At 39.1% G+C, this 25,094-nt stretch overlaps 1 protein-coding gene across 19 annotated transcripts in view; it reads right to left on the bottom strand.

Annotated features, from left to right (window-relative positions):
- LOC103723714 (uncharacterized) overlaps positions 1 to 24,376 on the bottom strand; it is a 58,098-nt gene extending 33,722 nt beyond the window's left edge. For 7 of the 19 annotated variants that reach the window (XM_089926842.1, XM_088710602.2, XM_089926854.1 and 4 more), the window contains exons 1-5: positions 24,267 to 24,376; positions 23,411 to 23,527; positions 20,104 to 20,238; positions 17,233 to 17,391; positions 11,949 to 12,035 (exon numbers count right to left, since the gene is read on the bottom strand). In XM_089926842.1, the coding sequence (XP_089782968.1) occupies positions 11,949 to 12,035; positions 17,233 to 17,391; positions 20,104 to 20,202 (345 nt within the window). In that variant the 5' untranslated portion in view covers positions 20,203 to 20,238; positions 23,411 to 23,527; positions 24,267 to 24,376. The other 12 variants (XM_089926864.1, XM_089926867.1, XM_088710630.2 and 9 more) reach the window with 7 other exon arrangements.
- Between the last annotated feature and the right edge of the window lie 718 nt (positions 24,377 to 25,094).

Raw genomic sequence — 25,094 nt, 5'->3', positions numbered from 1 at the left:
AAATAAAATTCATAAGTGAATTCAAATGTCTGAAAATTTAATTTATCCAAGTTTGAAAGGTGTGAAACATTTAAATTTCGGAGTTAAAGCTCCCCCTTTCATTTGGAATTATATAAGCCTCCATATTATGCAATCAATTGTTTGGCTTATATGTTATCAATGATTTATCTTGATTAAAATTCAGATTCTCCCCCTCAACATATGCATTCAACTAGTTTTAGTTTTCTGAATTTCCTTTTAATGCTTTGAAATTTTTGAACTGAATTTTTTGTTTTTAGAGGGAAAATCTGTCAATTTGTTCTTGAGTACGATTAAGCTAATCTCCGAATATCCCTTGAATAGATTCTGGAGATTACTCCATTAGGAGCCCCAAAAGAGAGATAATGAGCCTCGAGGTACCGAATCCACTTAGAACAAATTTGTGTGTGTTTTTAAGAGTTCTTTTACATATTTTAACCATATTTCTCCCCTTATTACATATTTTATACATATTTCTCCCCCTTTTTGTCATCATATCAAAAAGGAGGTAATCACACACACAATCAATGGCACAAATGGCACAATCAAACATCAAATGGCACAGTCAATTGGCACAGAAATAAAGATAAGATGTCTACTCATTGTATTGATATGAAGGTGAATACATTTGAGCATACTATAAGTAAGGCAAAAACAATACAAAAGAAGATAAAACACAACTCAAAATCATCTATGTCCTCCTCGAGGATGTAGCTCCCCCTCTCGAGGATGTAGCTCCTCCTCTCGAGGATGCGTCTCCTCCTCTGGAGGATGTGGCTCCTCCTCCCAATCTGCTCCGCTCCATGAGGAGGGCGACTGCCTCTGTGACATGGCTAAGCTGTGTGATGATAGACGAGGTGGCTCTGCTGTGCATAGTGGAGAGCTCAGTCACCGACGTCTGAAGCCCAGTCACTGAGGTCTGAAGTGCGTCCAGCTTGCCGACAATCACATTCGACAAGCGCTCGGCCCCCTCGGTAGTGGTGTGCATGTCACGGCCTATCTCCTCTCGAAACTGTCGAGTGGTGCTCTTGATCTCCCTCATGTTGCGGAACTGGGCCTGCATCAAATCCCTGATATTATATATCTCTTCCCGCACTTTAGCCGTCATGTCTGTCACGGCTGTCAAGGATGGCACCAATGCGGAGGATGGAGTGGGTGCAGGAGTGGGTGCAGGAGTGGCAGCTGGCACGGAATCTCGGAGCTCCCGGAGCAGCTCGTCCCTCAAATCTCGGACGATCTCCTGCCGCAGCTCTCGGAGCTGCTCTGGATCAATACGGACCTCCATAGATGGTGGAGCTGAGGAGGAAGGTCCGGCAGAGGTGGTAGGAGCAGGAGGAGTGGATGGAAGGTCTGGATGATGTGGAGAGTCTGGGTAATCAGAGTCTGGCTCAGGACTGGGTGATGGTCTGGTGGTCTGAGCAGTGAGAGTGGACTTCCTAACCCAGATCCCGTCTTTCTTCCGAAATTCCATCCTGTGCATGGTCCCCGTACCCAAGCGATCAGTCCATCGCAAGGCACGAGAGGGTTCCCTCTCAGGAATGGAAATTTCGTACTGCCTAAACAGGAGAGTGAATACCATCCCGTATGGGAGGGAGAGCCTAGGTCTATCTAAAGGCTCGCACATATACCTATAAATCAGCTTGGGGAAGTTGACCGGGGTGTCCTGAAGAATGTAAGACATAATAGCTAGGTCCCTCTCATTCACAAAATCAAATCTTCCTGTCTTAGGGAAGATGGACCTGGATAGAATGCTCAAGAGGATTCTCACTTCAATAGGAAGTGAGCTAGCAGATACCTCATCTAGGGGGGACTGAGGTGGCTGCCCTAAGACGATCGTAAGGGCCTCAAATCTATCCTCAGGATGTGCAGGAGCTACCCCTACCAGTGGAAGGTGGAGGATATGGGCAACGAGATCCTCCGTGACACGTAATGGGACACCTAATACCGTGCCCTCAATACCTCCATCTCCCCGATGGACGGTACTATAGAACTCTTGAACTAGGCCAGGATAGGTGGGAAGGTCCAAGGTGAGGAAGTACTCTAGACCCTGGGCTCTAAGCCTATCGCCTATGGTGAACCCTTCCCGGGAGAGGAAGTCAAAATCGACATACCTCCCGGTGGAGACGGCCTTCCCGGCCAATGGCCTAACATGAACCTCCCTAGGCGGGGAACGATCCGGAGGTGGTTGCCTCGCGGGATCATGCCGCGCCTTGGAGCGCCGCTCGGGAACGGCCGCGGGACGGGACCTCTTCCTAACGACGGCCTTACGAGGCATCTTGACCTAAACGGGAATAAAAATACCTTGAGGACGATGAAGGACGGACAGAGGAAGCTCGGGACGGACCGGAAATGACCTAGGAACGGATGGAAACTCAATGTCCGGCGAAGAATCGACGGGAAAAAGGCTTGGAGACGATCGGGGATGACCTAGGAGTCGGCTCTAGGGCTTTGTGAACAGTGGCGGCTTGAGGAAAAGTGTTTGCGAAACGACAAACCTAGGGTTAAAAAGTCGGATCCCGACTGCGAGTCGACTCCCCTGAGTCGCGAGTCGACTCGACCTCGAGTCGACTCCAGAATATGCGCGAGTCGACTCCCCTTTTGCTGCCAGCTTTGCGAGTCGACTCCCGCAATTGCGCGAGTCGACTCCCCCTTAGGAGCCGGCTCTGAAACTTACTCGAGTCGTCTCTAACCTTGGCACGCACTTAAAACTCTTGCTATAATCGCGCCAAATGAGGGAAAATCACCTAATTAAGGACTGATATGATGATCATTGAATAGAAACTCTCTTTTAACCTCATTCTCATCATTAAAATCAATTAATCTAGTGGTAACTCCCACTAGGATGGATCAATCACTCCTAATCCCCTTCTAAGCACACTAAATCTCTCTTCACTTAGGGGTTTTGTGAAAATATCTGCTAATTGATTATCAGTACACACAAAGTGGAGTGACACATCACCATTCAATACATGATCTCTTATGAAGTGATGTCTTATCTCAATGTGTTTAGTTCTTGAGTGTTGAATTGGATTTTTAGTTAGATTTATGGCACTTGTGTTATCACAATTAATGGGGATTTCATCTTGTTTAATGCCATAATCTTCTAATTGTTGTTTAATCCATAAGATTTGAGCACAACAACTCCCGGCTGCAACATATTCAGCTTCTGCAGTGGATAATGCAACCGAGTTTTGTTTCTTGCTAAACCATGAGATTAGGTTTTCTCCTAGAAATTGACAAGACCCGCTGGTACTTTTTCTATCAAGTTTACATCCAGCGAAGTCTGAATCTGTGTACCCTATTAAGTTTAGGCTAGATTCTTTAGAGTACCACAGTCCTATGTTCTTAGTTCCTATTAAGTATTTAAAGATTCTTTTAACTGCAGCTAGGTGTGATTCTTTAGGATTAGCCTGATATCTAGCACACATGCACACACTAAACATAATATCAGGTCTACTTGCAGTAAGATACAGTAAAGAACCTATCATACCTCTATAAAGTTTTTGATCGACGGATTTACCTGATTCATCTTGGTCTAACTTACATGATGAGCTCATGGGGGTGCTGATTGATTTGTTTCCCTCCATATCAAACTTCTTGAGCATCTCCTTGATATATTTTGCTTGATTGATGAAGATGCCTTCTTCAGATTGTTTGATTTGAAGCCCGAGGAAGTAGTTCAGTTCTCCCATCATGCTCATTTCAAACTCACTCTGCATCAAATCAGCAAATTCTTCGCAGAGGCGATTGTTAGTGGCACCGAAAATGATATCATCAACATAAATCTGTACTAACAACATATCCTTATTTTGTCTTTTCAGAAATAATGTTGTGTCTACATTTCCCCTAGAGAATTCATGTTCTAATAGGAATTTACTAAGTCTCTCATACCATGCTCTAGGTGCTTGTTTTAACCCATAAAGTGCTTTGTTTAGTTTATACACATGATTAGGGTATTGATGATTTTCGAAACCAGGAGGTTGTTCTACATACACCTCCTCATTAATATACCCATTTAAAAATGCACTCTTTACATCCATTTGAAATAGTTTGAAATCTTTAGAGCATGCATATGCTAATAATAGTCTAATAGCCTCAAGTCTAGCTACGGGAGCAAAGGTTTCATCAAAGTCTATACCTTCTTCTTGATTATAACCCTTTGCTACTAGTCTAGCCTTATTCCGTATAACAATTCCATTTTCATCTAGCTTATTTTTATATATCCATTTTGTACCAATAATTGGATATTCAGAAGGTCTCTCTACTAGATCCCACACTTTGTTTCTAGTAAATTGGTTTAGTTCTTCTTGCATTGCATTTATCCAATTTACATCATTTTCGGCTTCTTCTATATGTTTGGGCTCAAAGTGTGAAACAAAGGCTAGATGATTATTCATATTCCTAAGGGATGCTCTAGTCCTAACCGGTTGTGATGGATCATCTAGAATTAGTTCCTTAGGATGCCCGTGAGCATACCTCCAAGCTTTAGTTAGCCCATGATCCACTATAGGCTCTTGGTTTGATGATTCTCCTTCAATCAACTTTTGATTATCATCTCGTAATCCCATCTCATCTATCTTTTCTTCAAGTATTTCAATATCATCATCAAAATTAACCTTCTTACTAGATGAGATGTCACTAGAGTCATCAAAAACAACATGTATGGATTCTTCTATAACTAGAGTTCTTTTATTAAAGATTCTATAGGCTTTACTAGTTGTAGAATAACCTAGGAATATTCCTTCATCAGATTTAGGGTCAAATTTCCCTAGATTATCTTTCCCATTATTATGTACAAAACACCTACATCCAAAAACATGAAAATAGTTAACCTTTGGTTTTCTGTTTTTCCACAGTTCATATGGTGTTTTCTTTATGATGGGTCTTAATAGAACTCTATTTAATATATGGCAAGAAGTATTAATGGCTTCTCCCCAAAAGGCGCACTGCCCCGCACGCGAGCCTCTCTCCTTTTTTTCCCCTTATCCTGTTCTTCTTCCCAACCCTTCTCCTCTCCTTCCCGAACTGTCTCCTCTCCTTTCTTCCCCTCTCTCCTCTTCTCTTCTCTTCTCTTTCCCCCCTTCTCCCGTGAGCAAAGAAGGGGCCGGAACCGCACCAAAGAACGGGTGATCCTCGTCGGCCCGAGGGAGGAGGTAGGCTTCTTCTTCTTCTCCTCTCCTTCTTCCTCTTCTTCCTCTTCTTTCTCCCTCTTTCTTCCTCTTCTTTCCTCTTCTTCCTCTTCTTCTTCCTCGGTGCCGGTACCGGGCTTGTACCGATGCGAATCGGACCGGATCGCACCGATACCATTCTTGTACCAGTGCGAATCGGACCGGTTCGCACCAGTACCAGGCTTGAACCGGTGCGCACCGATTCGCACTGGTACTGGCAAGGAGCCATTTGGGGTCGGAACCGAATTCTGTAGCTGTACCGTACCGGTGCTGGCCAGCACTGATACGGTACAGGCTGAATTGGTTGGTTCCGACCCATTCAGCAGACCATGGATGGAGTTGATTAAGGGTGAGAGGAAAAAGCAACAGAAGGAAGTGACAGGTGATAAAGTAAGAGTTGAAAAATCGCCAGTGAAAACAGGTGAGTCTGTGAGAGAAATAGACATATTGCACGCAGATAAAGAAAAGAAGAGTTTAAGAAGGTAAGCATGGGCAAGACAAGGTAAATAAATGTGCCACTACACAGGTGACGTGTATACACGTATATAGAGCAAATGGCAATCCATTGACCGTCAAAATCAAATCTCGGCAAAGGTTCTGAATTTCTGACCCTCTCTAATACGTTAGATGATGATCACAAACAAACATATATTGTAAAGACCATGGTTTGCAGAACCGGCCGGTTCAGCCCGTACCGAACCGGTCCGGTCCCTTATTGGTCTAGCTCAAGTGTGGAAAATGGTTCCGGCCCCAAAAAGGCCGGAACGGAGTGGTACAAGCCGATACTGGTCGCACCGGTACGCGCACCCTGGACAGGGCGCCCGCGCGCTAGGAACTGGATCGGGCAACGCGCCCACGCAGGGCATTTAACGCCACTCTGTGGCATTTAACCTCTGTTGGCCGGTTCGGTACCGGTTCAAACCGGTCCGAACCAGAACTGTACCGGTCCGGTAGGCGACCGATATACCTACCGGTACCAGTACGGCGTACCTTGGTTGAGACCAAAATTCGCCAAACTAGTACCGGCACCCGTACCGATCGGTGGGCGTGTCAGTACCGTACCATACTAACACACGGTACGCTTGGGCGTACTGGTTCCGAACCGGGATGCCCATTTTTTTGAGTTTTTCAAGTTTAATTAATTGGTAATCAATATTTTTCAACTCTTTCAATGTTTTAAGTCTAATTTGATGTTTTTTCTATTTTTTATTTTTTTCATATTTTTTGATATTTTAATTATTTCGGTTTAACCTAAATGATGCATCTTGTTGTCCTAAAGTAATACAAAATATAAATTGATTAGTGAGATATTGCATGCTGGAAGAAGAAACATAAAATATCCTAAAATCAACTAGTGAGGTAAAAAATATAAAATAATACAATCAATTACGTATATTTAAAGTACAACATACATACCGATATATAATATCCCGTCGAATGGCAATGCCTCTCATAGATATCCGAATCATTAGTATAGTCAGAAGGTACATCAGCCCGCCCCTCTAACCAAGACAGCGTTGTAGTCTTATATGTTCATCCCGTAAGAAACGCGCTGCTTTGGGTTATAAACACTCTCAAATCTTACTGAAGCTTTGGCTCTGAGAGGTCCTCTAGCTGATAAAATAGCAGTGAAGGGACCATCCGAATAAACCGGTAGAAAAATCCAACCCATAAGATGATCCGGGCTACGTAGGATAGTAGCCATTGGAAGATGCTTCAAATGCACCATATACATATCCGTATCCGTACAGCTCATAGGCTGCCTGTAGCTGCGAGTAATAGAATCCAGTATACGATTCGAAATCTGATAAGTCTATAGATCCTATTCCACGTGCGAGGTCATCTTCAGCATCGTATCCTCCTGAATAACCTCAAGGAACCTGTCTTCTATATGTAATCGTATCCTCGCGAGCTCTACCAAATCGTGCACCATGGTCCCTATCCTGTGTAGCATACATAAACTGGAACTCACCGGTGAATCGAAGACCACCCTGCAGCTATGACTTATAAACGGTGGTCTCATATCCTCCACTCTCTCTGGCCAGCAGATCCATGATCACTAGAATTGCTGCTCTTGGTCTGAATCTGGATGAATTGAATCCTCCTCCACACTCTCCATGGGAGTTGTAGGTGCCTTTTGTTTTTCTTTTTTAGTATGCTGAACTGCCCGCTTACCTTTCATATCACGCATTGCTTGCTTATCCCTCGTGCTTCTCTGTCTGCTTACCCTTTATGCCCCTCTCTACCTTGCTATGTTGGGATGATGTATGTCCCCCTCCTAACCGAGTTGAATGGGTAACGTAGTAGTCTTGTCTAAGTATTTCTCGATCATATCTCCAAGAGGATATTTCGAACAATGTCATATGGTGACCAGCTCCCCAGTGACCCTGTAGTTGTGGCTGATCACTTGGGAGGATGCGCAGAATAATGCTCTCTGCTTACCCTGCATCGACCTTAGCCTTGCTGGCTACGAAACTGGCCGGTCGTGGAGGCGATCCTCGCTCATCAAGCTCCGGCTCCTGTTGCTGGTCCACAAGCCATCCGATCATAGATCATCCTCATCATCAATGAAAGCACTATGAATTAGAATTATGTACTTTAGTTCCACTTCCTCCTGAATGCACTTCAGCCTAAATCTCATAATTGTAGTGAACATATATAAGGTCGTTGAGGCGCTTTTATATCAAACAGTTCCTCTGCTTGCTGTGGATGAGAACGTAGGTGGACCAGTTGCGCTTAGCCACTCAAGGAGACCGTCTGAAAGAGCATCAGGATAGCTAGCCACCTAAGATTTTTTGCAAACAAATCAAAATGAATCCACCATTCAGCTACAAAAATATTGAAAAAAATTATATATGAGTATCACATTAGTAACCGTCTAACACCAGGTAAATATTTTTCTGATGTGTAATATACTTGAATTCATACTTTTCTTATGACAGCTGCCGGGACTCCAAAGCTGTCAGTGTCCTCTCTAAATATTTTGGTCTGTGCAAAAGAATCGTATTATAATATGTTAATAATTTAAGATACCAGTTAACTTACACATGTTACTTAAGTTAACTTATCTCTTCTAGACATAGGGTCGCAACTTCTGGTTTAGGCTCCATCTTGTAAATTGCATTATGCAGAGCGGCTAGAAGTTCGTCATCCATATCAATTCCAACTACAGTGTACTGAAACCTCAAGTTCAAGTAGTATGCTGCAGATAAAGTTTGTTATCGTCTTAGTAAAATTGTACAAGTACAGAAGCGGTTTAATTTTTAATGTTTTTGCTTACCGGTTAGATGCAAGTCCTTACCCATCTGGTAGTCTCACAACCACTCAATGATGTTGATGTACTCCCGGACATATGTCGGATCTGCCTTCTTGATCTGAATCTTTGCTCTCCATCATATGATATAAGTCCCAAATCTGGGAATACCTCTCACTGTACATGGTCCGAATCACTTCATACAATGGTCTGATAGCCTTCACTATCTTCTCGGCCCGCTGCCAGAATGTCTCGTCACCAAGCCCTCAACGATGCTTTCTTCAATGTCGACCCTCGCAAATCTACTTTTCTGCCACTCAAAACTAACAAACATCTGACGTAAAACTGCTTTCCTTTCAAAAAAGCTATCAAGTGCAATGTAGCTTCCTTCAATGTCGACCCTCGCAAATCTATTTTTCTGCCATTCAGAACTAACAAACATCTGACGTAGAACTATTTTCCTTTCAAAAAAGCAAATCATGTGACTTCTGGTCTCAAGATCTCTCCTGCATACCTCCTCATTAGTGAAAAGACCCATGTATGGTTATAAATATGTGGTGATGGTTTGGGTTGTCTCCATTGTCTGCTGCACCCTATGAATCTTCGCAATGTCCATCAACATAAGATCGATACAATGTGCAGCACATGAAATCCAAAAAATATGTGGTCGTCGCTCAATCAATATCCCCTCGGCAGCCTTATATTATGACCCATTATCCGTGATGACCTGCACGACATTCTCCTCTCCTACCTAATCAATCACCTCCCCCATCAATTTGAGGAAGTACATAGCATCGTGTACCTGATCGAAAACATTAACCGACTTATGAAAGAAAATCTTCACATCACAGTATGTCAAGAAGTTGATAATGCTCCGCCCATGGTCTGCGGTACCGGTCCGTATCGGCCGGTACGGGCCGATACGTACCGGTCCGGCCTGGGACCGGTACCGGATCAGCGTGAAATCCGGTACCGATGGTTTATTATTGAAAAACTGGTACGGAACCAGTTCGGACCGGTACGAGACCGGTTCGGTACCGGTCCGGGCTGCCACCGGTACCGGTACGGCGGACCTTGGCTCCGCCTATTAGGACCGATCCAATCATCCAACCATTTGCTCTTATATGAGGAAATCCACTTCTCTAGCTCATTATTGTCAAGAAGCCCACCGTAGATATCCTTCGGTCCTATAGAATTTACATCGGGACCAGCAGCCTGTATGAAAAAAAGGGCAAATTTATAGTACGTATTGTCTGCCAGATTTGCTGGAATATGGCTGAAGTGGAACCAAGATCTAATAGCTCACCACATTTCCTTTTTATTCTTGTTCAGCATTATGTCAATTCTCTACTGCTTCGAATCCTTGCTGGAGAAGGCATGTGCTAATCATGGACGGTGGTTCCTAGTAGAATCTCCCTATATGACTCTTTTTCACTACCAAAAGCTCTCAGTATAGATACCAATACACCACCGCCTCTACTAACGACATCTCTGACTAAAGAGGTCCTCCTGAACTCTGGATCTGCCTTACTGCTCGCAGAATCGAAACCCAACTCGTAGTATGAGGGCCCAAATTAAGCTCCATGCTTGGCCACCTCATCCTACTGCCATTGACCATCCAGGCTCGCCTAAATAGCAACCTGGATCTGTACCTCCTCGTCATCTGGAGCGAACGCCTCCTCAACTTTCTAAAATGATAGGAAGGTGGCTCTGTCGCTCGGCGGTCCATCTCCGCCTTCTTCTTGGCAGCCCTCTCCTTCACTGCATTCAAATTAGCAAAATGCTTCTTTACCAGCTGTCGAACCTTTGGTGGACATTTTCGGCATATAAATATGTCGAAATAACCACCAGCTAAGTACTGCTTCAATCTATTTATCCTTCTTGGTTTAACTCTGTGTTGCACCAGTTGTACTTCCAATGGTGCCGACCTGAGAGCATTTGCCCATGATCCTAACTAATGTTACGCTCTAGCTTCTTTTTCTGACGATTCTATTTCTGCAGGTTTATTAAGTACGTCAATATATCAATTATTTAAAAATAGCAAAATTTTATTACGATGAAGATATTTTTTCATCTTTGAAAATATATCTAATTTATCTAATATATAAATAATTTTAAAATTAAAAATGTCTAAATACCATAAATTCAGAAAAATATTTTTTTACTTCAGGAAGTACTTCTGAAATATGTATTACATACTACTAAGTTTTAATATTTTTGGTATTAATTATATATATTAATTATTTTTAGATTAAAAAAATAATTATAAATATAAATATTTTAAAAAATTAATTTTAATTTAGATCCATGTAGAACCTAACAATGAATGCATCAAAGACTACTTGTTTCTCAATTTTTTCAAATTTAGGCCTAGACCACTGTTCACACCATATTATTTCCAAATCGGGTCAAAACTTGAATAAATGGACACCAAATTTTGCCAGAGAGTAGCTTGCATATTCCTAAATACGCTTTTGATTTTATCTTTTTTTATTTTTTAATCTAAAAATATATTTTAAATTTTTAAAAATTATATATAATCCAAAAATTAAAAAATTTTATATCATCGTCTAAATTATCCATAGATCTACAATATAGCATAAAATCAAGCCAAAATCAAAAATTTTGGCATGATCTTTTCTTATTTTGCAAATTTCGAGCTATTTTTGGAGCTCCAAAAAATAGAGAAAATGAGACAGGAAAGAAGAAGCACACCTTATTTAGGCTTGGATTTTTCTTCAATCGTGTTGAATCGGTGTGATTTTCACCGTGGAGGGAAGGATGAGAGGTTTAGAGAAAAGAATAAATGTTGGGCCTTCCCAACATCCTCTTATGACTAAACAAAGGGGGAGGGGGAACCAGCCGCTTCCGAATGGCTCAGGCCGGTTCACGACCGGTTCAGGCAGTTCAATCCGGTTTCGACCCTTTCCGACAGGTTCAGGACCGGTCTCGATTTTAATAGCCGAACCGGACGGTTCGGTCTGGTCCGGCCGACCTTGGTTGAGACATGTGAGGGCCAAAAATTAATAAAGTTAAAAAAGATGGGCTAGTGCATGAAGTTCCTGCCATTATAAGTCTAGGAAGGGGCAGATGTAAACAACCTTACCCCCTTGTGCAGAGCCTATTTCTATATTTCAAACCTATGATCAAGTCATAATGGAGCAACCTTACCATTGGGCCATGGCTCACCCTCAAATTAATAAAGTAAAATAGAATAAATAAATAATTGATACAAGAATTTAACGAAATGGACCACATTATATTTGCAAGGTTAATGTAAGATTAATTACCAAACGCCAAATAAATAAAAAAAGAAGATGCTTTGGACCTTCAATTCTTATAGAAGAATGAAGTTAAATTACAAAGGGAACAATTTTTTAGTCACAGATTAATTCAGGAGCAACAATTTGTAGGTAAAGATTAAATTCTCCACAAATTCAACTTCAAATCAAGAGATTTAGTTATCAGCACATAAAATAACTAATGGTACGTAGTATGTACTGACTTACTAAGTTATTCAGCAAATCCTTAGGTCTTTTCTCAGAAGCTGCCATTTTGGGTGTTTTATCAAATGAAGAGCCAAGTCCATCTGGTTGCTGAAAGCAAAAAAAACATTAACCTTCAATATTACAAACATCTGTGTGTGTGTGCAATAGGATCATAATCAGAACCATTAGATTTCATTCATAAAAACATGTTCAACTTTATTTTCTCCACATTCATCTCGTTCTTGGGGATAGAGATTGTTATCTCCATGTAGAACTTCGGTCCCAAGGATAAGGTGCTTTTCTGCTTGATTCACCTCTATTTCCACTGTGGTTGCCGCATGTAAGTATGTGAGGCTTGGTTGATTTTGAGGCATAAGAGGGATGAGAAAATCATCTTACTAAATGATATCTCTGCCCTTGTTTTCTCAGCCATCTTTTAGCTTAGAAAACGACCAAGCCTATGCACCTAGTCATTGCTAATCCTCATGTGGACTTAGAATCGTCAAGCTTAGCCATCTCAAACTCACATATGGACTGCCCCATTTGGCAGTGTTGTAGGAGGACCAAAAAGCACTTCTTGGAGGTCAAGAAGCTCCTTTTGGTGATTTTGAATTATTTTATAAAACTTTTGAAACAAATTTCTAGCTTCTCTAAAAGCTAAAAAATGTCTACTAGGGAAAGTTCTAATTTGGAGCTTTTGGACAAAAGCTTTATTGAGATGCATGGTGAAGCTTTTTTTTTTTTGGACAAAAGCACACCCAAGAGACCCGGATTCTAATCTCAGCAATGAAATTTTAAAAAATATATAAATTTAGAATATTTTTATTGTCGTAATCATTTAAGTTGGTTCTTTTTATTGTCATAATCATGCAACTAAAAATTTTGAGTTTTAACCTTATGATGATGAGGATCTACTCCCTCCTGAATCTTTAGAGATTGATGAATCACAGTATGGAACAAAGTCAAACATTGAATAACCATGAGATGGATGTTTTGCATGACCATATTATGACTCTTCTTATAAGTCATTCAATTATTTACTTAAGATATTGTGCTTGTAACATAGATATTGAGAAATGTGGGGGAACATTTATGAAGTTATCAAAGTTTACAATCTAGGCACCAAGTACCGTGCCAATACTTTTTCAGTTCGAGATAGTAGCACCCTCTACCAAGACAACTCCAATCCCTTCTTCTTACTTTTTATCATGGTGCTGCTCAAAATCGAGCGATATGGATTGATATCAAACAGTTCCACTCGGTTTTAAATTAGTTCACACCATAGTATGCCGAACCGACCCGGTAGCAGCCTCCACCAAGACAACTCCCAATCCCTTTTTCTTACTTTTTATCATGGTACTGCTCAAAATCGAGCGATATGGATTGATATCAAACAGTTCCACTCGGTTTCAAATTAGTTCACAACATAGTATGCCGAACCAGCCCGAACCGGACCGATTTGCATTGGGTACGCAGGCGTGCGGGAAAGCGCACCCGCGCACTGGGAAGAGTGCCCCCAAGGAAACGGGGAAGCACGCCTGCATGTGAGGGCGCGTTTCACAGGCAAACATGCCCGCAAAGGAGCCCGCACGTGGGAAAACGCGACCGCGCTTTGGGCAGCGCGCCCGCACATGGGGGAAGGGAACTCGCCCACGTACGCGAGCGCGCTGGGAATTGCGCGGGCACGCGCCTCCGCACAGGAATCGTCCAAACCGATTCGGTATCGGTTCGGCCATACCGAACTGATACCGATACCGAACCAGTTCAAGTCTCCACCGGTACGTCGATCGGTATCGGTTCGGCATACCTTGGTTCACACTAGTACGGACGGTCCTCCTACCCAACCAGCAAACTAACATGGTTTTGCACCGATTCGGTATGGTACACCTCGAATTGGCAGTCCAGATCAATTTTGCATTCCTTGGTTGCTATTATAGTTGTCGATATATGTACAATTTTATTACCATTTTGTATCCGGATAAACAAAGTCAAGCATTTATGTTGCTATTAGTTATTTCATTATAATATAATTAATAAGTTAACCATACCTATAACAAGTTAACAATACTTACAACTATTTTTGATAGTACAATATAATAATATAATATAAAATAAAGTTATTTCATTATGTTATCTTATTATAATTATAATTATTATTATATTATAATAATCATATTATAATAATATAATATTACAGTTTTAAAACAATATTATAGTATAATGATGTTATAATATTATAAGTAATAATATCATGTTATTACATTATACTAATATTATTATAATATAACAATATTATAAAAATATTGTTATATTTTATAATAAAATATAATAATATAATTGTTTATTATATTATTTAGATTAAAATATCGAAATAAAAAATTATAAATTAAAAATAGTCTATATAATAATAGTTTTTATAGTACAATAGAAAATTGAAAGCACTATATAATATCCTTTACTATTATTTTCTGATATTAAAAATATTTTCTCAATTTGGTTACCAAATTGATGTTAAAGTTTTACAGTACTAGAAATGTAGGTAGCAAACATCATATAACGTTTCATTAAAAGCTTTATTAGTGAAAGCTCTATTGCCCATAGCTCCATAGAGAAAGGCTTTGCTATCTACAGCGATGCCAAACAAGGCCTAATGATAGCTGCTCACCCTATGTGATACCCACATTTAGGAGTAAGTGTGGTCTCACAAGTCATTCCATTCACGGATTGGGTAGGAGTGGTTGTCCATGGCACCAAGCCACCTTAACTTCATTCATGGGGCTAAGCATGATTGCTTAATCATTTCATCTTCAATATGTAAGCTAATGATACAATAAGTTTAATTTATAACTAATGCAAAACAATTACAATCTTAGTTTTTGACACTTCATGGGAGCGAACTTCAATTAGAAATCACTAACCTATAGAGATTTATGCACCATTACTGAACTGCAAATCATAGGAACCAAAATTAGAAGAACAACAAACACAAAATGACCAATGATGTTTACAATTAAATATCCTTCTTACACCGTCTTCAAGTGGGACAAATGGAGATATGGCACAAAACAAAAGAAAAGTATTATGACCAACTACAAACATAAGCAGTTACCAAAAAAACTACAAACATAAGCAAGATAACAAGAAAAATAAAGACCATACAATTCCCAAAATGGCAACAAATATAAATGAATGAAAATATATGGAACTGAAACATATTTTTATCATGCATTTTGACTTTGAAAAAGGAATTACCAAAGACAATCCCTCAGAATTTTTTCAACAAAGAAACATCTTTTTACAAGTTTCATAGGTATAAATCAGCATGCCACAAATTATCTATAATTGATAAAACAATTTTCATCATTAAAATGTTATTGAAAATTTTAACAGCATAAAATATCAAAATATAAAATCCTTTTACTAGAACTAAAAAAGAAAATCAAAGCAGGGTAGAAATTAAGATTTTATGCCACTGTAAAACCATGGAAACTCTTCAAGAGTAGAAAGTGGGTTACAGCGCAACAACAAGAACCGTGACTTATGACTGATACATATTGTAAGGCTTACGTATGCATTATTTTCCATTGTTTTACTCGCTTTGAAGAGTAAGCAATAGATATTGTCATTTGTCGTAAACAATAATTAAGTAAAGCACCAGCATTTCTTACAATAAACAGAAGTTCAAAAATTTCAAGAGGAAGAGGGACGGAATACTGCTGTCCAAGATATTTATGTCTGGGATTATAAGACAGTGGGATTATAAGACAGGATCACCATCAAATGATGCCAATGAGAATTAGAACTCTACTGTCCCAGCTTTCAAACTAACTGAGGTCAATTTTCATAATGAATATCTAAACATTCTAGTAGAAGGACATGAACATTCAGGAGCCTTCTAGTATTACGTTATAACTTCAAAAGCACTCATTAAAATCATGATCTAGTTTACATTTTGAAGGTTCCAATAAAATTCAAAATTTCTTCCAAGTTTCACGTTTTTAGAAACGGAATAAAATCTCAGCATTGACCCAATAATCTGTCAAAGAATACTAATTTTTTATATGAAACTGATGCACCATCTGAGAAACCTTTGTAAAAACCTTGTCCGAAACCAAAATTAGATCTTTGAGGCATGAGATCGTAATACAATACTTAAGAACACTATATCTAATAATACCTAGCAGAATAGTCAATATAATGAGAATTGTTTCTAATGGATAGGACTTATAAGACCTTTTTTATTAGCAAATGCATACTTAATTGATCATATATGAGCCTGAAACACTATGAGACAAACATGGATGAACCAAGGTACGCTGAACTGGTACCGGTAGACGGACCGGTCGCCTACTAGATCGGTTTAAGACCAGTTCGTACCGGACCGGTACGAACCCGTCTTTGTTTTCTTTTTTTTTTTGGTTCGCGGAAGCGCGCGGAATTTTTTTATTTTTTCCTTCGCAGGGCAGCGAGCGAGCTGGCCCACTCCGGCCCCGCACCGGGGGGGGGAATCACCCCGCGCGCGATTCCCAGCATGGGGAATTGCGCCCGCGCGCCGCGAAACCACGCACGGGGTCAGGCCACGCGCTCTCACACCACAGCACGTGCGCTGTGGTAAAAAAAAATGGTACCGGTGTGAACTGGCCGGTACGAGACCGGTACGCATGTACTAGCTCAAAAAAAGCTAGAACCAGTATCCGGATAGCTGAAACTGGTATCCACACTGTCCGAGTACCGGTTCCAGGCCGGACCGGTTTGTACCGGGCAGAACCAGCCGGTTCGGCGGACCATGGGATGAACTATAGTTAGTTTTAACATTTCCTTTTCTGAAGAAGGTTACATTCAAAAATCAAGTTTTAAAAAACAGTTTCTTTATTATTTATTTAAAATTTAAAAAAAAATATTTGATGGACAGAGCAATGGATGACAAAAAAATTAGTTGACTTGCAATCCTTGTGATTAATAACAACATTGACATTATTACTCCTAAACAGATTACATTATGCATAATAGGCAAATTATATGTGATTATGGCATCAGAGAGACAAAAAAAGACAAACCATGTTGCCTATGGCCACCATATTGTCAATCAAGTTCCACTGTTAAGGTAAAAAGCCAAAAGGCATATGAAAAGAGTCTCCTTCTGCCAATAACTAGTTTAACATATCGAAAATCCAAAGTAAAAGAAATCCAAGAATGGGAAATCTCTAGAAGAATGATGATCCACTAAAATATTTATCACAAGAACTTCTTCTTACAGCAAGCTAGAAGATGACAAAACAATAGGAATGGGTGTATCAGTATCTACCTGAAAAGGACAAGGGACTAGGGTTCCAAAAAGATCATCTTTCAAGTCAACTGCATTCATGGAGTATAAAGCATTTTTCAGCCCCCGAGATGCAAGATACTCCTCTGTTTCTTTACGAAGAGAGTAACCTTTGTACGCACTGACGGAAGGATCAGATACCTATATGAGAAAAATTTTAACTGATACATATTAGGAACATTTAACTATTCAGAAGCATTATATATACCATGTCAATTGATTGTGACAGTTTATCATAGTATATCACTAGAGATAGATTACATCTAATTTGCAAGAAGAACACAATTACTAACTAGCCAACAAAGCAAGCATCATTTGTCAATAAACTTTACAGGAATTAGAAGGGGAAGGAGTGCTTAGAGCTTTAACAACTAGGATTACAAGCATATATTAGCAAGAAAAATGAAGCCTTCATCGGCACGTAGAAGATAGATTTTAATTCTTAGGTACCTGTTGATGATAACAATATAATACTTGTGCAGGATAAGTGGAATGGCCAACACCGTTAATCACCTACTAATCCTCATAAAACTTTGAAACAAAAAAGGGTTCATTGTGAATTCATATGGTGAATGCCCACCTTTTAGTTTTGGATGTTTAGAGCCCTCACCATAATCTTATATTTTAGTCCAAAATAGATAGTCTCATCTACATATTAATTACTATGTTCTAGACAAGGTATATTCCTATGATGCTATCATTAACATAAGATATTACTTGAAGCAATGATTCTTGGAACTCCTAGTTCTGCCTCTCCCTCCACATCTCCTGCTCCTCTATTATGTTTCTCCTCAAGGTCCATCTTACCTCCAGCAGCCACCAGCTTCCATCAGTTCCCTGTTCACTGCCTCCCCCTGTTCCTAGTTCTGCCTCTCCCTCCACATCTCCTGCTCCTCTATTATGTTTCTCCTCAAGGTCCATCTTACCTCCAGCAGCCACCAGCTTCCATCAGTTCCCTGTTCACTGCCTCCCCCTCCCTCCCACCACCAGAAAAGAAAAAGAGGTCCATGTTAACCCGTCTGATCAAACTCTGCAACACTGCCTCACTCTTCCTTCCACCATGTTCCTCCTCTCCTTCCCCCCCCACTTACCTCCCCATTTATCTTCCATATGTGTCCTCTTCCAACACCCACCCTCCGTTTCATCTAGTCTCCAACATGCATCCCTTTCCATCACTCACCTTCTCACAAACACCATATGCTTCCACTTCCCCTGCAAAGCTCCCTTTCTTCTGGCCTCAAACTCACTCCCACTACTAACAAGCTATCACTTCCTACACCCTCCACTGGCCTCCCAATCCTCTTCCATCCACGCTTAACCCTCCACCTAGTTCCTTCTCTAGTAATAAACATCAAACCAAATGAAAAATATAATGAGGATGCAATTTCAAACCCAAGCTTAGATCCTATATTTTTATCGGGTTCTTATTTGAATCCTATCATATCCTTGTGCCTTCAGATCCAAATATCTCATGGATCCAGACCATATATAGCCCAATATGTGATAATTTTATACTATTTAAGCAATTACTCTTTAAAACTATGCGGTTTGATAGAGATTAACAAGTGGTCTATATCTTGCACTTTGCCCACCACAAAGCATATGCATAAAGAATCAACTGTTTTATAAAAAGAGGCAAGAGAGAAAGAAATGATACATAATCTTGTTAAAAAAATAAAGATGCCATTCAACCCATATAAGCTTTTATCTTCCAATACAGAAGGCGATTTGGCAACATGCAATTTCAAGCATTCAAATACTAATCATTTTCTTTGAAGTTTGAAAAGTTAAATAATTCAATATCTCACAAGCCGCCCCCTTTGGTTCAAAGAGATAAAAATGAAGCAACTCTTGGCATTATTTGTAGTTTCACAAAACACAGACTACATAGTCCCTTCAAGAAGCACTGGACTATAATAAATAGAAAATACAAAGGGGAAATAGAATGTGAAATCGAATCTGAAACGAAATGTAGAGACTAGGTTTTCAGAAAAGAAAGAGAAAAGGGAAAGAAAAAAAATGAAGAGTTTCTGCACAGAATGAATGGCTTAAAGGGCATTTTACTGTAATCTATTATTTGGGCTAGCCAATTAAGAAGGCAAAAAGACCAGAATACCATCCTAAAGTGATTGGCGGCTGCTAGCACTTTATAATCAGGTCATCTGCTCCAACAATATAGGTGGACCTGCAGTTCTATCATAAGGACCACCATTTATAAATATAGTTACTAACATAAAACTGATCCATTGTGTCAGCCCAAAACATTCTCTAACAATAATACAGGAACACTAAGAGTGGAAAAATGAATAGGAGATAAAGATCCAAACATAAGGAGAATTTAACTAAAACAGTCAGGGTAGAATGTAAAAATGATATAGATAGTGAAATAATGAAGAGCAAATTGCAAACAACCATGACAGAAAAGTGAGAAGTCGCAAGTGTTGACCAGTAAAGTTCAACATTAATTATTCCCATCCCAATGAAAGCTTTAAGAGAGAATGAAAGAGAATTGAGTTGAGAAATTCTGCTTGCAGTAAGATCTCCAAAATATGTCAACCACATCGATGAGAAGACAAGTGGGAGCCCTAGAAAAACTGCAAAATGTGAAGGAAAGAATACATTTCTGATTTATGCAGGATTATGAAGCTGCAGAATCGACCATCGTACACCACATGTTCTCTACAAGCATGCTTACAATAACTTGTTTAGTAGTTCATCATGCATAAATTCAAGAAGAAACATGTGCAAACAAAAAAATCAATTATATATTATTTACAAGGTAAAAATTTAAATATCAGAACTAAATTTTAGGAGACAAAACATTAAAATCATTTAGAGTGCTATAGATAGTACCGAAGAGCTAATTTGAGCCAGACAATCATTTAAACTTTTATAGATACCAATGGTATCCCCTTTTCGAACAACGTAGAAGGCATTGCTTTCCGCCTCCATTGATGGTTGTTGCTTCACCGTCGGCTATCGCGAAGTCTGTGAACACCGAGCAGAGAAGCACTGAACATGAATCCCGTCAAGATGAAATTTAATTTAGGCACTTTAATGCCAGCATGCCATATGCCTCTTTTCCATGATGCACTAGAAAAGCCATATAAAAAACTCCTCATGATGACATGACTACTGTGTGAAAGTAAAGCTGCTGAAGATATGTATGAAATGCAGTTCATCAGAGAGTTTCCACTTGCTACAAAGTTCACATAGGAGAATAATAAAATTAGAACCAAAATACCAACATAACTCAAAGAAAACACAGATATTCCACACTTCAGTAAGTTGTACTGTAGTGGTATGAGTTAGACCAGTAAACTGACATCGATGAAAATTGGATGCCAGATAAGATAGTCTGACAGAAATGATGCAGTTATAGAAACATACTTAAAGTTCCTTGAAAACTCTGTAGAACAGGGGCAAGGAAAACAAGCTAGTGACCTCAGATATATAGTTGGAAAAGAGTGAGAAAAGGGTTACACAATCAAAAACAGCAGCCCAATACCACAGCAACAGATACAACTTAGCATTAAGAGTTTGTTTGATCACTGAGAAAGCAAGAGGAGAAAGTCGTAGGAGAATTTCCTGTCCAATATTTCACAATTATTGAAAAAATTAAGAGAGAAAAATACGAAGACATTAAGAGCCTGCACAAGGACTGAAATTTTCGATCTTTTTTTTGGATGGTGAATTTTGAGAGAAAATAGCAGAAATCAAGTGGATGAGGATAACACACTCACATGTCTAACAGATAGAAATATGCATCCGTAAACAGATAAATAACTTTGTTGGAACCTATTCACAATGTTAATCTTAATGTAGGCGAGACTGATGCACATAAAGCCCTCGAAAGCAAAAATTGAGAGAATGAATAGAATGGCATGTCAAGTTTAAGCCCCACAAGGCTTCGAATTTGATGGTGTTCCCACCTAGGCGAAAATCTACATTTTAAACACTTTAAAATGCTCGCTCTCAAGTTTCAAGATGTTATCTCTTGCTTAACAGCAATATGACAATAAGAAACACCATCTTTCAAATAATGAGCAAATGTGATGGCTGAGATTGACTGTTCGAAAATATTTTATGATGTGAAACAGATGATTTCAGAATCCAACATCCAGTATGGATTTTTGATATATTTTCCTTTGAACACCTGGTGGAAAATTTGTGGATTTGAGATTTAATTATAGCTTTATAAACAGATATATTCAACTTAGAGTCTCTATCTCTCTCTCGCCTTACCAGCAGTGCTATCTTCTCAACTCTGTGAGTTTGTTTGTTGGTTATAGTACCCTCAAACAGTCAATTGCAATCTTCACATTTTGCAGTTCTTCAAAAGTCAGCACATGTGACTACTTCTTGTCGCATTTCAGTAACCACGCAAAAGTGAAGGGCTGAAGGTATTTGCAGGCATTTAAATTATAGAGTTCCATAAAGTTAGAACGTCACATAGAAATGTGTTCCATGGGACTCAATCTTTCATGTGCTTTTCTGCTTAAACCTCTTGAGTTTTGCTTGTGAGGATACAATATATTTCACCATCTCACATAAATAACCCCAACGAAAAAGGTTCAAAACCGCCCTAAACAAAACATGTGAGGGAAAAAAGGTGACTTTAAATGCTTGAGAATCTGTACATCATCAGTGGTACCATTATTCAAAGCAATGTTAAATAGCTTTCCATCAATGTTTCGATCGCACAACCTCTCAATATTACTTTAGAAAGTTCTTCTCCGGTATGGGGAGCTTCAACATTAAGAAAGTTTTTATTCTTCTAAAGTTCTTGCTCACCATCATTATAGTATCAAGTTAAGAACACATATCCTTCCATGGTTTCCAAGGTCCATGTATTTTTACGCAAGTACAGCTCTACTAGGAAGCATGTGAAATAGTTCACAAAATTTATATTTTTCAAGATTGTTCAACTTTAAATAATCTACTTACATGGCGTCCTTTGACAAAATTTTAGACCAATGGTTTATATCCTGCCAGAAAGGGACAGTATTGTCGGCATCATACTGTTCCAATAGGACCAGGACCAAGACACCTGTGGGAGACGGTTTTCTTGAACTGGGATGTCTCTGCCATCCCAGGATTTGGGATGCACCAGATAGTCAATATAGACCGGGATGGACCAAGATGGAAATTTTTATTTTTTCTTTTTCAGCTGGTATTGGCCTTTTGATACATTTGGACTGTATCATCCTTCCTGATAATGTACCATCCCAGAATTAAATTGTGACATGGCCTAGAACCACAATTTAAACCCTTGATTTAGACTGTAGATGAAAATTTCTGGATTTTTATGAAAAAATAATCAACTAACGATAATGAAACTTCATGAAATAAAATTATTCTTGTGCAATAATCCTATTGGATAATTGATAGAACTCATAACATTCAATTATTGATGGCATACATAGTAAAAGTTGTTACCTCACATCAAGCTCCCTCTCTCCCCTCTCTCTCTCCTTTTAGGTGGACAGGGATAATAAACAAATTTCCAGATGCATTCTCAGATTGTGATTCCATTACTACAATTCCTAGAAAGCTTTCCTACAAAAATTGCATTTCTTTAAAATTATCATCCAATTCCTACTTCTCTTGAACTCATACTACAGTTCCAATTCAACTTCTTCTATTATTGCAAAATGGAGATATTCTAAAAATATATATTCACCCATGCTAAGAACATTACATAAGGAACTCATATTACTCTTGTTATAATGAAAAAAAATAGATTCAAACATGCTAAGAAATAAGAATATATATACATGTCGCAATAGAAACAACTAATTCAATAGATTGATTAAAAGAAATAACAAGTTATCACTTATCAACAGATATGCATGAAATACTTTCAAAATAAATGAAGAAAAAGATATAACAGATATACGGATGGACAAATTTCAAAAAGAAAGAAAGAAAGAAAGAAAGCAAGAATGAAAGAAAGGCCTTGCAGTATGAATCAAGGCATGAAGTTAACCCGTCCTTTAAAATATAAATAAGATAAAGCATCAAGTTCTCAATCTTCAAGAAAATAATAGGCCAACATGCATTGTTTGTAAACCAAACAGGCAAAAGACATTGAAAAGTAAATAAATAAAGGTGAAACTAACTTGGAAAAACAACAAGACATAGGGAGACAGAGTGATACCCTCGGGCAAAGGATGATCTAAATTCTTGTGTGCTTCAATGATTCCACCAAATCCTAAGAAACTCCAAGAAAACAATGGAAGCAGGAATGCTATAAAATATGTGAGTTATGCACAACCTGTAGTGAATTCAAGAAGACAATCTATTATTATATGGATTAGAGGAATCCAAGGATTCAAGCAAACAGGGGGAAAAAATAAAAACTACGAAGAACTGGCAATGATATAGATCTCAGAAAGCAGCAAAAAAGAAAAGGCCAGAAAGAACAAAAAATGATTATTGAAAATTCTTGACTTCAACTGTCAAAATTACTTTTTGGTATTTCAAACAATAACACAACAAAGAAAGGGAAAAAAGAAAGAAAGAGGAAAAGGAAGAAAGCAACCGAGAAAGAGTCGATAAAAAGGGGGCTGGAATTGGGAAATGAGTTGTAGACAAACACATAATTGAAAATTAATTTGCACCCGGCCATTTTTTAAGCTAAAATTGGTTTAGATTACACCTTTGCAATAAGTGTTCCTTGACGATCAAGGGCAACAAAGTCCCTTTTTATTCTCAAGAACTCGTAGCTGAACAAGAGATTTTCGAGAAAAACCAAGAAAAGCCTCTCAAGACTCGCCTCCGAACGCCCGAAACCAAAACCAGGACTTCTTCTTGACTTCAAGAAAACAGCAAAAACAGAGTAAAATGACATGCAATAAAGAAAGAAATGACAAAGAAAGAAATGACAGAGAGGGAGGGAGACGAAAACCCTAGAGAAGAAAGAATTCAAGAACAGAAAAAGGAGAGTGTAAACGGGTTTAGGGTTTAAAGGCGGAGGAGAGAAAGAGAATGGGGATCTCGACGTCATCACCGACCGTCGTCTCTCCGCGACGCCGATCGCACGCCGCCGCAGTAACCACCAAGCGAAGATGACAAAAAAAAGAAAAAATATATAGGAGAAGTCGCTAGCAGTTTTGCCGATAATAAGCGCCCCGTGTGTTAGCGTAGAAGCAAACATAGCAAACCTGGACCGGAGACCGACGCGGCCAAGAGGCCGGCTCACTGGTCCGACTGCCGTAGCATTATCAACCGGTCGGACCGGCTTTTATTTTTATTTTTTTTTTGGGGAACAACTACAGAGGTCGACTGCCACCTTGTGCAATTTGCATTGCAATGATTTCCTCTACTATTCTCATTAATTTCGTTGAGGGTCACTAAATTTCATCCATGTCTTTAGATGTTTATTTGGCCAACATGAATATTTGGACTGTCATGATGATTATTGAGTTCAAATAAAAGTTTTTGCTCATGAGTGAGGAGAAGAAAGATGAGGTGCCTCCATTATTTTGGTTGGTTTAAGATTTAATGAAGTTCATTTTATTCTACTATCCCTACTATTACCTCCATCACCAAAAATAATGACAATGTTGTCACCACTTATAGAATTTATATTTAAATCTTTAAATATTTGACCATGCAGGGTATGTTTTAAAATTTCTAAAAGTATAAAAATAATATTTTAGTTTTTTGATTTTTTTTTTTGCTAGAATTAAAGTATCACACATAACGTGTATGGATACAGTCAAGAAAATCAAAAAGCAATACATCACGGAGAGAGCATTAGGCAACTCCGTCTTACCTATCTATAGGTGGAGTGCAAATAGGTCGGATCGGATCGGATCTTGAGTGACCTCGGCCCGATC

Source organism: Phoenix dactylifera, chromosome 1 (genome assembly GCF_051530095.1).
Source record: "Phoenix dactylifera cultivar Ajwa chromosome 1, Ajwa_hap1_PhDact_Kaust_v1.1, whole genome shotgun sequence".
Classification (NCBI taxonomy): domain Eukaryota; kingdom Viridiplantae; phylum Streptophyta; class Magnoliopsida; order Arecales; family Arecaceae; genus Phoenix; species Phoenix dactylifera.
Note: the sequence above shows the minus strand (reverse complement) of the source record. Positions and strands in the feature narration are given on the sequence as shown.